The sequence below is a fragment of the Belonocnema kinseyi genome, chromosome 10 (assembly GCF_010883055.1).
Source record: "Belonocnema kinseyi isolate 2016_QV_RU_SX_M_011 chromosome 10, B_treatae_v1, whole genome shotgun sequence".
NCBI classification, from domain to species: Eukaryota; Metazoa; Arthropoda; class Insecta; order Hymenoptera; family Cynipidae; genus Belonocnema; species Belonocnema kinseyi.
In genome coordinates, this window is record NC_046666.1 from 85,887,144 (window position 1) to 85,902,459 (window position 15,316).

Consider the following 15,316-nt stretch of genomic DNA (forward strand, 5'->3'; position numbering starts at 1 on the left):
TCGCTACCTTCGCACAGTAGGGACTTGCAGCTACACTTTATAGAACTGAGGTCTATAGATCTTATATTGAAGTACTTCACAATCACTCGATACCTCAAATCGAATTTTTATGAGATTTTTCATCAAGTTTTCGAGACTTTTGCTATGCATTTAACAGAATTGATGTATCTAAACCTTATCATTATGTGATCAGAAACTCTCAATAACTCAAATGCCATTTCTACAAAAGTTTTCAATGTTTTTTCATGAATTTCTTCATATATTTTATTAACATTTTTAAATCGGAGTTCAATATGAAAAGTGCAGAACTCTTGTAGATTTGTACATTTGTTTTACATTAAATGCTGAAATTTATACATTATCTATGACATTTCTTCAAGATTCGCTTTTATCCCCGACTATTGAAATAATTCAGGAAAGATTAATGCACTTTTTTCTGTGTGAGACGTTGCGATTGTATTGAATTATTTAGAAAAACTTGTTGAGTTAATTTAAAAAATCTAACAATCAAGACAGTACCTCTTCTAGCTTTATGTTCTGTTTAAAGAACACAGACATCTTCAAAAGAAAATTTAAGTCAAATTAAAAAATACCCTAATGGACTTTAAATAAACATACCAAATATGATAAAAACTTCTGGTCCAGGCCGTTAGCAGCCAGCATTACAATTATCTTTATTTAGGGGAAAAACCAAGTCTTTTCGTAGTGTCAGCTATTTTCTCTTAAATAAAAAATAATGCATCATTAAGAAATAGCAATTATGAATTATATTTATCATCTGTCAAACCCATGCATGCCGTCAGCCCTACTACAATCAGTAAATGGGTTAAAACATGCTTAAAAACTAGCGGTATTGATTTGTCAATTTTCACGTCCGATTCAAAAAGATGGTTTTGAGTTTACAAGGGTTGTACTAAAAAGAAGTTTGGATCAATAAATTGATTTAATTAGAAAATAATCCTTTGGGTGGTGAAATAATTTTTCCAACAAACTTTAAAAAACCGGAATCCTTTTTGCGGAATCGGAAGTTCCGAACGCTGTACATTCACGGAGTTGCGGAGCGTTCGATCTACGGATTCGTACTGAGTCCAACAAAGTTTGACGAATCCGAGCGAATCAAGCAGTGATTTCGAATCGCGAAGTCGGACAATGTGTATAACGCTCGAGTGACGCAATTGTCCTCCTAATGAGAAGGTATTGGTTTAATGTGAAAAATGACTTTCGCGGATTCCATCAAATGTCGATGTTTTGAGGGCACCTGAGTTAGAAAAAAATAGTTTTTACGTCGGTGTCTGTCTGTCTGTCGTGGTCAACGTCTGTAACTTATTAACTTTTGAAAGACGAATGTAGGTTTATCAATATTTATAAATAATATGAGTTTCAGTTAGATTTATGTTATGCATGTCTATGTAAGTTTAAGAAAAAAGTTCTCAAGTTTATCTCCTGAATTATTGATATGGGATTTATTAGAGATAGAAAGCTGGATTTCATTTTTCAGACGCAATTTTAAACATTTTAGTCTGATTGTTTGCATACGTCATTTAATACAGTGAAATTCTGATACTGCGCCGATTTTGGGGCTGAATTGTGGGTAATTACCCAAGTAGACGGCCATTTCTTAGAAAACGCTTTTGTGTGTTCACGCCAGAGCGACCACCACTCACCCCGCACAGCTCCTTTTTCTCCTATTTATGGGGCGGCGTCAATTCTCTAGGGTTCACTGTATTATTCGCCTTTGCTGAATCTTTAAGAACAATTTGCATATAATAAAAATCACCTTAAATCAGCGCAAGTGTTCCCAGAATACAAGTAATTTGATTGTTGGGTGGTACAATTAATATGAACAAATTTAATTAAAGAATAGCAAAATATTGTAATTTTCGTTGCAAGAAATTTAATTTTGATCAAAACGCTGTAAATTATTGTGAGAGTGATTGTTAGTCACGATTTTTATAAAACAAAAACGTTTAAAATTGGTATAAACAATTTTTTGCAACTATTTAGAATTTCTGAAAGCAGTGATCTGAAAGCGCTGAAAGCAGAGATCGATTTTGTAAAGAAATGAAATAAGTAAATATAAAACTTTGGTCCGGAAAAAATGGATAATTTCCCAAAATATCTAAGATATCGGTATCTTAAATAATTTGCAGGAATTCAAATTTGAAAAAATCGCCTATTAAAACATATCGCTTAAAATATTTTTTTCACCATTTTTTCTTGTTAATTTGGTATGAGAATAGTTATTGCAAATCTTTCTTATACAAACTTTGAGCATTTATAGTGAAAAAAAGTCTTTTCACTGCCAATTTGCCAAAGCTTTGAATTGATTTATTCACTTTGCTGATCAGATTAACACTTTGTAATGGAATGAAATTGACTCTAGGGCGTTAAATAAATCAGGAGTGCAACGTTTAAAAGTGTCAGTGTTCTCTTTATTAAAGTAACTGGGAAATGATTCTAGAAATATAAAATTAGAAAGTAAAAGTGATACTGAAGCTACGACTCTTACATTATTCGGCAAAGCTCGACGAGGGTCCCTGTCCACATAAATACAATATACTTGTAATTAGCGAAATTTCTTACAGTTCGGCCTTTCCTGACAATTTCTCCGTCCTCGGAGTTAAGTGAAATTTATGTGCAATAAGAAGGTCAATAAACATTTACGAGCAATTTAAATACAATAAATATAAGTCAGTAAAACTTCGCATGAAATAATGGTACAATAAATATAAGTCAATACAATTTTGAAATTCGATATAAATACAATTAAAACCCATTTTAATCCCCCTTTTTTAAAATAAAGCAATAATAAAATTTACATACTAGACTTTGGATATCCTCGCTGCGGATATTTTCGCTGTGTAACTTGAAATCCGTCAACATCGGCCATTACGTATCTTTGATTTCGAAGGACCTCAATGAAAACATGAGGACCTTTAAATCACGGAATAAGCTTCGGCGAGACGCCTTTCGTTGAATCAAAATTTCGTACCATCTTATAATCACCGACTTTATATTCCGTAGCGTGTCTTCGTTTCTTTTTCGCGTTATTGACATAAGTTTCTTGTTCTTTTCGTTAGTTCACATCTGCCTTGGTACGTAAGGTATCTAAGTCTCGACTTTGAGTATTTACACTAGAATCAACAAATTCTTTTATATAATCATTGATCTTTCCACTTTGGTTGATACCAAACAATAAATTGCTTGGAGTCTCGCACGTCGAACTATGTACTGTATTATTCAATGCGTATTCGACTTCTGTGATTACTTTCGGCCAAGTCATACCTGTCGCATGATCACTAAGCTTGTCTAACATAGGCGCTAGAGCTTTATTTATAATTTCAATTTGTCCTTTCGCTTGAGGTGACGCTGTAGCTACCCTATGGAATACAATTTCATAATCGGACATAAATTCCTGAAATTCTTGTGAGGTAAACGCAGTACCTCTGCCTGTAGTTAAAACTCTGGGCTTGCGATATTGAGAAAAATACTTTTTTAAGCATTCGGCCGCTTCAGCCAACATCGTCGATTTTGGCGGGAACAATCTCATAAATTTAGTAAACGCGTGAATGACAACTAATATACGTTTTTTTGCTTTTACTCTATTGTCGAAAATATCAATGTGGTCAGCGTGAATGCACTCAAAAGGCTCATCACCCTTTGGAATCGCTGGAATTAATCCCTCGACTTTACCTGACGTCGGTGTGAAAGCGATGCATTTACAGTAATTTGTTACGTGTTCTGAAATTTTTCCACGCATTTCCGGAAACCAATAACTCGTGCGCTGTGTTTCGTACACTTTCGAAACCCTTGGCGTCTAAGTTCATCGTGATACTTAAATAAAACATTTTTTTCCATAGAAGAAGGTACATAAAACGAAAGTGTATCTCTGTTATCAATTTTGCGGTAAAAGAACCCATTTCGCAATTCATATAAACAATGACATCGACTAAGCCCATCTACATGAGTCATTTTCGTTCCTAAGAGATGCTCGGTATTGTAATCAAAGTTCTAAAGTTCCAGAACCCATCTTAAAATTCTTGGAATTATGTCTTTCTTTTTCAGAGCAAGTGTCCACGAATTGCAATCAGTGACTATTTTAAACGGAATTCTATGTAAATACACACAAAACCGTCTCAGAGCGTAGATAATCGCCAGAATTTCAAGCTCAATGCTATGATAACGACTCTCCACAGCTGTAGTGCGTTTTGAAAAATAAAAACCAGAGTGCTAAGATCGGGGATTCAGTCAGTTTTTCTTTCACGATTTTAAAGGCGGACATTTTCCTCTTTCCAAATACGAATTTCGCTGCCTTGCGTAATAGGTCGTACAGTGGTGTGGCTAGGATCGAGAACCCTTCGAAATATTTACGGAAGTGCTGTGCGATACCTAGAAAGCTCTGCACTCCCTTTACGTCCCTAGGTACTGGGAAATTAAATACGACAGCAATTCATTTTCCTGAAGGCCTGATGCCTTCTTCACTAATTACATAATGCATAAACTCAATTTTTTAAAACAAAAACTCGCACTTATCTAACCGAATCTCCAAATTATTTCCCACAAAGAGCTTAAATATTTTTTTCAAAACTATTAGATGATGTTCAACGGTTTCAGTGGCGACCAATATGTCATCTATATATACGACAATATCACCAGATGAAATTAAATATTTTAAGACAATATTTACAAATTTTTGGAAACAACTTAGTGCAGTTTTTAGACCAAGCGGCATACAGAAATATTCGAAGTGCCCAAATGGCGTGACAAAAGAGGTATATTTTCACGAATCCTCAGCCACTGAAAGATGGCGGGACCCATCCTTTAAGTCTAAACTACTGTAATATTTTTTTCACTAAGTAAGTCGAGCAAATCTTACATCAAGGCAAAGGATAATTATCCTTGATAATCAGCTTATTGAGCGCACGGTAATCTATGCGCGTTCTGGGTTCCCCATTTTTTTTCTTTACTAACACAATTGGGGACGCATATTCAGAATCGCTTATTTGAATCCGCTTTTGTGGAATCAGATCATCTAGAATGATTCGCAATTTCGACTTCTCTGAATACGAAAGTCGAGTTGGGAGAAACTGAAATGGTTTATCTTCTTTTAATTTTATATCAAACTCCCTGTCGACTTTCGGTTTTTTCAAATCTGCCTGATTTTATATAATTCTCGAGAAAAATCGATTTCAGGCGCTCGCAATCACTTGAGATATCCGAATTGATGTTCAGACAATCAATATTTTCAGCCGCGAAGGCTTCTACTTCAATGTTAAGGATTTCTCGAGTAGTTTTCTCAACACTTTTGAAGCTCTCGATCAATCTCAATCCAAATTTGCTAAGAGCATCACGGCCTAATGTAACTGATGCTTTCATAGTATTATCATCTACAACATACAACTGAATATCTCTCGCACCTTTTCCCATATTTGCCTTTACGTCTACAATTCCATGAATATTTAATTTCAAATTATTCATTCCCGTATAATCTAAACAATCTGATTTTATTACCTTCATCGCCGCAGGATTCACAAACCTTTTTTTGATAAAACTAATAGGGCTCCCGCTGTCGAGCCTGGTCTTGAAGTCCATGCTGAAGATCTCGCCTTCAAAATCAATTTTGTAATTGACTGTTGTTGAAAAGTCATCTTCTTCTTGGTGCTAGTCTACGTTGGCTATTTCGGAGTAGGATGCTGAGTGCTGCTCACGTAATTGGTACTTATTGCGCTGAGAACAATCTCTAATAGTGTGCTCCATAGAGCCACTTCTCAAGCAGGCTAATTTTTTTCTTACTTCCTGATCACATTCTGAAGACAAGTGACCCCATTTGCTGCAGTTGTAGCATCGAATTTTACTACGGCTCTCTTTTGTGTTCGCCTTTGAAACATTTATGCTCTCCTTGAAAGTATTCTTAGGATTCTTCTCATTTTCGCTGGTCTGCAACCTGTGATTGAGTGTCACATTCTTGAAAGCCGCGAGGAGTTCCTCAGCGCTTTCGAACTTCTGGATGCGTGCTTGGTTTCGCAATGTGAAGTCTGGAATTCCTTCGATAAAATAGTCAATCCTCTCATCAGAAATTGGAACTCAATTGGCTAGAATCGTTTGATCATGAAGTTATTCGCTGAAAAATTTTCCTTTCTTCCAGACCCTTTTCCTCAAGTTGTTGTTTCAGCAAGGTCTTATTCGGTCGCTGGTAGAACCACTTTCTAATCTCATTCAGCAGCTGGTCTGTAGTCATCTCCATGTGTTCTGGTTTCAAGTGAAACCAGGTTAGGGCCTTACCCTTCATTTAGGAACCAATAAGCACCCTGGTTACATCATCTTCCAGCCCATATGTCAACTTCAAAAGTTTCACCTGTTTCCCAGCTTGCGAACACCTCACTACTTCCATCAAAGGTGCAAAGGAGCTCACCAATGGCTGTGATGCTCATTTTGGGAGTTCCGAAAGTACTCGTACTTGGTGTGGAGACTCGAACACTGCTTCTTGACGTTTCGATTTGACTTCGGATTTCAGCCAATATGATGACTTCCCTGTCGCGTTCTTTCGACTCGTTTTGCAATATGGCCGAATCTGAATTTGTACGTGCCAATCGTTCCGTAATCCCGGAATTTTCACGTGGACCTTCAAGCTCTTTTCTGGCCCTTTCCAATTGACGAGCTAACTCTTCTCTCTCAGCTCGGATAACGCTCAGATTCTCTTCTTGCTTCAGCTGGTTTTGTCTTAGGCAGCATTCATACTCAACTCCTGACACCAGGTTTAATCAGGATCCCCCTCTAGGAGGCGAGCTATCAGCTCAGCATTACTCGCAGTCGTAAGCTGTCCCAATGACCTCAATGTCTCTTTCAATTCGTGGACAGTAAACTCTTGAAGATTGGATGCCATCTTGGAATCACTGAGTTTCGCGTCTTTTCAATTTCACTGCGAAACGAAACACGGAAGTGATACACTTTAAAACCCTAGGTGCGTTTTACGTCAATAGGCCTGATCGTCACTTTAGCACTAATCACTTTTAGTATTTCCAATAAATGACCGATTCACCATTTCCTTATCCCACTTCTGAAAACTGTAATGGAATGAAATTGACACTAGAGCGTTAAATAAATCAGGAGTACAACATTTAAAAGTGTCAGTGTTCTCTTTATTAAAGTAACTGGGAAATGATTCGAGAAATATAAAATTAGAAAGTAAAAGTGACACGGAAGCTACGACGATAAACAACGCACTGGTCTCTTGTATGTTATCTGATTTGATTCCCACTTTTACGAAATTGCAAAACAAAAAATTCAAAAATTGTCCACCAAAAATGTCTATAAAAATTCCAATAGTTAATCTTTTCTATACATTGTTACTGAGACGCTCTCAAAGTAATTAAAAGTATTTCCAGATAAGAACAATTTGTTTCTAACAAGAATTGCAATTTTTTATTATGGATGACTATTTCGTGATATTTCAAATTGAATAATAACAATTGTTTATATTTAACTTTACATAAAAATGGTGACTACAAATCTCTCTCTCTCCCTCTCAAAAACATAAAGCTCTTTTATTGAATAAAAAAATATAAATACGGACGCAATCAGTTTTTACAGTCAGTTTCACAAATATGTCAAATCGTTTTTATTGACCTGTTATTTTAACAATTTGTTGCATTATTATTCACCAGTTATATGGTAGATATTTCACGACAATTTTTTCCTTAAAAAAATTATCTATCACGATTCTATTCAGTTAAGTTTTTTTATTTATTCATGAAATACTTTGCTACTTTCGACAAAATAGTAATTACATTTCATCAATAGTTTCGCAAATTTTATGTTGATACTTTTATTTGTGGAGCAGAAATATATCATTTTTTAAATCGTACCTCATCCTTTGCATTCAATTACAATGACACTTCAATTTCTAAATAATAAAATAATAAAAAACTTTGTTATGCATCTCATATGAAAGTCGCCATAAGTTACTGAATCAAACGAACAGTATTACCGGTGAATAATAAGAACAACAAAGTTTTTGCTGTGTGGCCAACAGCTGATAACGATACATACTGTGCAGGTCCAAGATTTGCCAATGTCATGCAGTCTTCGATGTAGCAGCGAATGCGCCCGAATTCTCTACTATTTTTACCATGAAATCCAATGGTTTCCTGCTGTCCTATTCAAAGTCCATAAGGACTGCGGCGAATTCTTAACGACTTCTATCAAAAACCATAGGACGCGTACGAATTTTCCGGTTTGGTCAAACGATTTCACGAACATGCCTTCGCTGACGATTTCCTACTTTGATTTTTATAACATACATTGCCTCACGCGAGTTCTTAAAAGTTCCGTGCTGATTTCTGTCGGAATAATTCGTGATTTTTTGAGTGGTACACCCCTCGGTCTCACCCTGCCCCTATAAATATTATTGGCAAAATTAAATGGAAGGGCTCGCTTCCGCTTACTCTAAAATTAAAGCTTGAATTCGGACGCGAGCTTGTACATGTCGCTTTCTCTTAGGACTTGAACGTATGATGTTGAGCCTACCTGGCGGATAGATACTACATACGTAATGCTTTCGAGCAAGGAATTCATACAATCTGGATCGAACGTCACTTACAGGTAAGTTCGTTTGATCGTACAATTATATTACCGTCGCATCACTCTTACACGGAGAATATTTGTGTGTTTAATTTCACATAACCTTGTTCGGTAAGCGGAGGACATTACGGCATTTTATTAAAATTTCACATTTACTCATGTAAAATTAAATAGGGTAATATTTGATATAAAAGTATCAAATATTAATACAAATTTTTTATAATTTAATTCGTCCTTCAGTAAGAAATAATAAAATTAGATAGTAAAGATTACCTGACAGTTAAGTAAAATGAGATGTCGATTATCTACCAGTGAGGTAAAATTATTCGAACTGTTAGTTACAGTTTAAATCAAAGAAAACAAAGTCTACTGCTCTATATGTGAATTTCACATCCCAGTGATGTAAAACTTCGTGTGTCAGCAAAAAAAAATATTCTCGCTACAACCAGATTCTTTGGAAGGTCATCCACTTACTACACGTATCCTTACGCAATTTCTATCGAAGAATTTTATTAAATTACAATACTTTACATATAATATAGTCGCACGCTTTTAATAATATTAATGCTTTTAAAAATCGAAATCGCTGTGACGGGTTTCCAACCACCTACTTTAAGTTTAACGCGTTCGATCGCTAACGACTAGACCTCACATACCGAGAAAAAAATGTCGGCTAAAAACTTAAAGTTTCCGAGAATTCCATTTGATCGATAAAAATTTCGTTGAATTCGCTGAAATTCTTAGGAATGTCATTATATTCGTTTAGTTTAAATTAAGTTGAGTTTCTTTATCTATAAATTTGCTAAAATTAGCTAGAGTTCACTTGAATAAATAACATTTTTTTTTCTATCGCTAAACCGTTTAAGCTGTCACAAAAATAAGGTTTTCGTTACATTCAGACGAGTTACAACCCAGTAAACACGTTCTGTAGCTGTTGCAAATCAAAAAAGGAACTGTGTTCTATAGCAGTTGTTACATGATGGTAAACGAACTGTTCTAGAACTAAAAGGTAACAGTGTTCTAGAACAATGTGAAAAAATTGCGACAGAACTGTTCTTCAACTATGTGACAGCACTGTTCTATAACAGTTGCAATGGAATTGTTTTAGAACAAACTGATCACAGACGCTCTTTAATATTTATTTCAAGTTTATTTTAGAACTGTGCCGTCACAGTGTTATACTGAATTTCTACAACCCTGTTACAAGTGTGTTCTAGAACAAATTAGGAACAAAGATTACTTTGCTCACACTATGGTCGAGCTGACCCTTGCGATTATCCCTAATGTGGATATCTCGGACGTATAATTTTTGAAGTCGGCACTGCGTATGCACTATCCCGGATTAAAATATATCCATGGGGATGTCAAAATTTCCGCCTCGCAGGATATTCCGACGGGTTATCCCTGGAAGAACTCAGGATATAAATAGGATCGAATCGAATATCCCGGGATATCCTATTGCTGTGAGGGGTACATAGCACTGTTCCATATTTGATAAATAATAGTTCTAGAACTGTTATAGAATTGTTCTGAACTGTTATAGAATTGTCCTAGATTTTTTAAAATACAGCGTACCAAAGTTCTAGAATGGTTACAGTTTGGTTGTCACAGCGTTCTAAATCTGTTAAAGATTTGTTATACAACATTTGTAATGTAGTTTTAGAATTGTTCTAGAAATGTAACAGATCGGCTGGCACCGCGTTCTAGAACTCTTACATAATTGTTATAGCGTGTGGGGGATGATAATAGTTACTCTTATGTTCGGAACCTGTTACTAATCTGTTCTAGAAAACGTTCTTTTGTGTTCTAGATAAGTTATAGATCTGTTCTGTAACCATGTTTGCTGAGAAGGTGCATCGAAATTATGTATGCGATTTTATTAATCATATTCGCTGCACTAGCATGCAGCCCATTTTTTTATTTGAAAAAATTTTAATCATTTCAAAAACTTGACTTTGTGGACTAGTATAAGCTTTATAAATATGAACCCTAGAAGACATGTTTACTTACTTATTATGAAATAAAGCGAGGTATGCTTTAAAAATCATGTTCATCTCCCTAACTCCAGCCGAAGCTTCATTAAAGTATAATCTCATGCGTCTAATGGAAACTGCACAGCCGAGGATACATGTAGCAATCACCATGGCTAGGATCCAACTGATGAAAGCAGCTGAAAATAGCGGTGGATGTAATGTCTGAGGGTAATAGGACGACCAAACTCGCTGCCACCATGGGTATATAAACTCTCGATATTCAGTTTCCTGAAGCAAGTGGACAATTAAATAAAACAATACAGAATTTTCTTGATGGATTTATTAATTTATTTAAAATTGAATTCTTTTTACATCCCTGATATCAAATTATTTACTGTCGTATCTCAAATTATACTACGGAAAGTAAATTAATTAACAAATAAATTAAGAAAACGATAGATTATGATAACTTCTAATTAGTCAGCCAAATAGAGAAAGAAGTCTTAAATTAAAAGGAAAAGCTTCAGTTCAATAATATTCTGTTCTACTTACGTAGCTCCAATTTGCCCATACGATGCAATAAAGTACGCGTTGAAAAACAAGCCATAACCAAAGAATTGCATTGACGCACACCCAACACAATAGCATCTTACAACAAAAAGAATTGTCAAATTAGGTTTTAAATTCTTCTTATCGTTATAACAACTTACAAATTACAAAGATTTCTAGATCATTGAACATATAGAGTAGATGTCTTTCAAGACAAAGAATATATAAAAAGAAGGAAGGCTACTTATCTTTGTATAAACATTTAAAATTTCATTTCTAGTAGAGGTTCAAATTATCAGCTAGCATAATTGAATTGAAAAGAAAATATGAAACAAAATCAATTTTCGAATTCCTATTTTTTGTATTTAAGTTCGTATCTTAAACGTTTTCGGAATTTTTTCAATGCACATTAATTTTAATTAATTTCGAAAGATCAATAAAAGTTACGTTCTTGTTCATAATACCTGAAGCACTTTATACGCAGGCATCTGGATATGATCTTCATGAACCCACTTAAAAGTTGGTGGATTTTTCCAAAATAGGATTGTCAGAGCAATTAGGATGATGAAAGAGGGAAAAGTGTGGATAAAATCAGGACCCACAGCTATTTTCGCGTACTCGCGGAAAACTGTGTGCTGCAGCAAAATGATCTCATGTGGCACAGTTAATAATGTAATGATCTGCGAGTGTAGTGCGCTTGAACAGTGCATCACTTAACATCACTCAATAAAATATCAGCCCGCAAAGATGCTGATAATCTAACTGGAATCCAGATTTCTATTTAATCGATTTTCGCATCAACAAAGTGACAGAAATGATGCTACTGAACCTTGCAAGCAAAGCCACGCCTTGGATATCGATTTTCAATTTTTCATCGATTGATCTAGGATTTAAGTGGTAGGGTTTAGGTTTTTACAAAAATATTTTTTTTCAAAATTAAATTGCCCCGTAAAATTTGCAACGTGAAGCGAGCGTACACATTTTAGGATTAAAATTTTCAACGTATAATCATTTTCTTTTGATGTTCGTTTCAAGTTTTTTCGAAGATTATAGATTCTGTAAATTATGTATGGGTTAAGCAACTTTCGTGGCCAGGAGAATTAAAAAAATTCTTAATTATCCTTTTTTCGGAAATAACAAAAGCTATACGAAAAAATGTCGATTTATAAGTTAAAGCACGTAAAAAAGTTCTGCAAAAGATACCTCTTACTCATCTATAATATCTTGCAGAAATGATTTTTTTTACTAAAAATGGTTAATATTGAAATAAATAAAAGGTTTGAGGTTAACAATTGTAATTGTTTTAAATAGCAGTTTAACATTAATTGTGAGGGTTCGAATGAGAAGTGCTATTATAGGCCAGTTCTAGTATACGAGTTATACACGTTTTTATAATTTAGGCTCAAAATCATAATTTTCAAGTTTCAATGGAAGGTGACACTAGGACTGAATTTATTAGCATGTCCTGAAAAAATAGGTATTAAGCTTGACCATGCTAGAACGTAAGCTTGAAGATTCTTCTAAGTGAATATGACGATCTTGCTATAGTAAGACTGCCTAATTGATTAAAAATAAGAATCTAATAGATCATAGTTTTTATAAGGTGCTAATATTAATGAAAGCGGGTTTTCTTTACGGTTTTCATGTTGATTTCTATGTGACAAATAAGGACTTTCGAATTGGATCTGATTGGGATCTGATGTATTATGCATTCGCACTTGCCATGTTTTACCTATTGGATCCTGAGTGCACCTAATTGGATTTTCCATTTAGCTCCTAATCGGCATTAGGGACATAATTATAAGGTACCTACAATCGAAAGGATTTGATTCATGTTAAAATTCACATATATTACATTACGATTGGTCCCTAAGTCATGGTGTAAATTGTAAGGCCTTAGAGTAATAGATAGCCTAATGTACGCTGAAGAGCAAGTGTGAATAACTCAGCTTGGACTTCTTTGATTCCAATAAACAAATATCGGTGATTTAAAAAGCTGTCTTATTCTACTTTAACCCCTTCACTGTGCAGACCGAAAATCGCAGAATGATTGCTTTAAGGAATCATGGTCGTGGCTTCTAAAGCCTACACCTTCTCGCATAATTATAAGCAATAATAACACAGGAACACAAAAAAGGAAATTGTATGATCTTTTGACCAAACCATCTTGGTTTTATGTTTTTGAGGTCACTGAATCAGAAGCCGGAGGCCGTTTGACCCCATCAGGTCAGAATTTTTTTCTACCATCAAAAAATACCCAAAGATAGCTAAAATAACACTTTTTGTTCCTAAAAAATGTAACTAGACCACATTTTCGCAGGTATTTCGGGTCAATGGATTGTTTGTGGCTAGGCGGTCTAGCCAGCCACTATTCAGCCGATGGTCCTAAGCAAAAATACACCACTGGTACAGTACTAGCCCAGTACAGATTGCGGGAGCGCGATTACTTGTTTTTAACGCTCCGCAGTACTGGTACGGTAATGAACACCAGTATAATTAAAAAAGTGTACTTTTCAAACTTTTTGTTTAAATTTAAGACCCACTATTGCTGTACTCTACAGATATAATAAAAAAGGTATTCAAAAAAATAAATAATAATTGATTGCCAGTATTTTGTCTATCAATGTTGATTGTTTCTGCTTAGAATGAATACATATATTACATTTTACACATTATATTACAAATAAAATTTCTAACGCTACGGGGTTTCGAACCTTTATCTATACCTGAATCTATTGCCTAGCAGCCGGGAACCTAAACCATTACTCTATAGTAACAGAATTGAAAGCCAATGAAAATACCATCCTTATAAGCTACAACTCAAAAAAGTTAAAAAAAACATTTTATCAGCTCTATTTCCTAATTAAATATTTTTTATAATTATACATCATATATATGTCAAATAAATTAACTGTTAACGGAAATATAAATATAAATAAATTTAATTTTGTTGGGTTCCGTAGCGTAAGATATAATAACATTTTGTTTATATATATTTTTGTAAACAATTTTTTTCAAACATTTTTTCTAAGCAATTTTTTTCCAAATTTTGTTAAAACAATTTTAACATCTTATTTAACATCTTATTTTGTATAATTTTAGATACTCTGACAGTCTTTCGAAAAGGGTGATAAAAATTTAGCTGATTGAAAGTTAAGGAATTTTTATGTTATGGATTGCTGAGCAGTTCCGGATCTAGGCTGGACAAGACTTTTAAGAAAATAAGAAGAAAATTGATTTTTAATAGTATTAATTTCTTATTTTCTGTAATTTTGGACACCATGACCGTTTTTCGAAAAGGGTTAAAAGCATATAACTGATTGACAGTTAAAAATTGTTATGGAATGGTTTGCAGACCAGTCCCAGATATGGGCCAGAGTAGACTGCCAAGAAAATAAGGAAAATAAGGGTAAGAAAGTAAGGGAAAATAAGTTTTTCAAAAATTTCAAAAAACGTTTACTTGTTAACACTTAGAAATTTGTATGTTATGGATTACGGACCAGTCACAGATCTAGATCAGGCTAGACTACCAAGAAAATAAAAAAAAATTATTTTAAAAAGTGTTAATTTATTATTTTTTTATAATTTTAGACATCTTAGCAAATTATCGAAAAGTTGCAAAAACCCTTTGGCTGGTTGACACTTAAATGTTTTTATGTTGTGCATTGCTGACCAGGCCCAGATCTGAATCAGACTATAGTCTCAGGACAATATGAAAATAATTTTGTTTAAAAGTGTTAATTTTTTATTTTGTATAATGACAGTCTTTCTAAAATGGTAAAAAAAACTTTAGCTAATTGGTACTTAAATATTTTTTTTATGGATTGCGACCAGTCCCAGATCTGGGCCAGACTAGACCCTCAAGACAATAAGAAAAAAAGTGATTTTTGAAAGTGTTAATTTCTTATTTTGTATAATTATGGACACCCTGACAATTTTTCGAAAATGTTAAAAAAAAAAACTTTGGCTGATTGGTACTTAGAAATTTTTATCTTATGGATTGCTGACCAGTCTCAGATCTGGGCCAAATCTGACATCAGACAGCCAGAAGATTTTTCCACTACGGTTCAAGTATAATGTTGATTAATCCCTGTTAAGAGGCTTTCTGCTCTTACCAGGTGTATACATATGAAACCGGTATTGCCATTTAGCGGCCACTAGGCACACTTGTAGGCACTGTCGGAACTTACCATTTGTGCTAATTGGCGTATTGT

General features: G+C 34.4%; 1 protein-coding gene across 8 annotated transcripts in view; it reads right to left on the reverse strand.

Moving 5' to 3' along the window:
- LOC117181635 overlaps positions 1 to 15,316 on the reverse strand; it is a 413,839-nt gene that overhangs the window by 332,112 nt on the left and 66,411 nt on the right. For 7 of the 8 annotated variants that reach the window (XR_004468144.1, XR_004468145.1, XM_033374525.1 and 4 more), the window contains exons 1-3: positions 11,567 to 11,916; positions 11,106 to 11,201; positions 10,591 to 10,841 (exon numbers count right to left, since the gene is read on the reverse strand). Coding sequence is in view for 6 of the 8 variants with exons in the window: in XM_033374525.1 (XP_033230416.1) it covers positions 10,591 to 10,841; positions 11,106 to 11,201; positions 11,567 to 11,812 (593 nt within the window). In the remaining 2 variants the exon portion in view is untranslated. Of the gene's footprint in view, positions 1 to 10,590; positions 10,842 to 11,105; positions 11,202 to 11,566; positions 11,917 to 15,316 lie in introns of those variants that run through there. The other variant, XM_033374526.1, reaches the window with a different exon arrangement.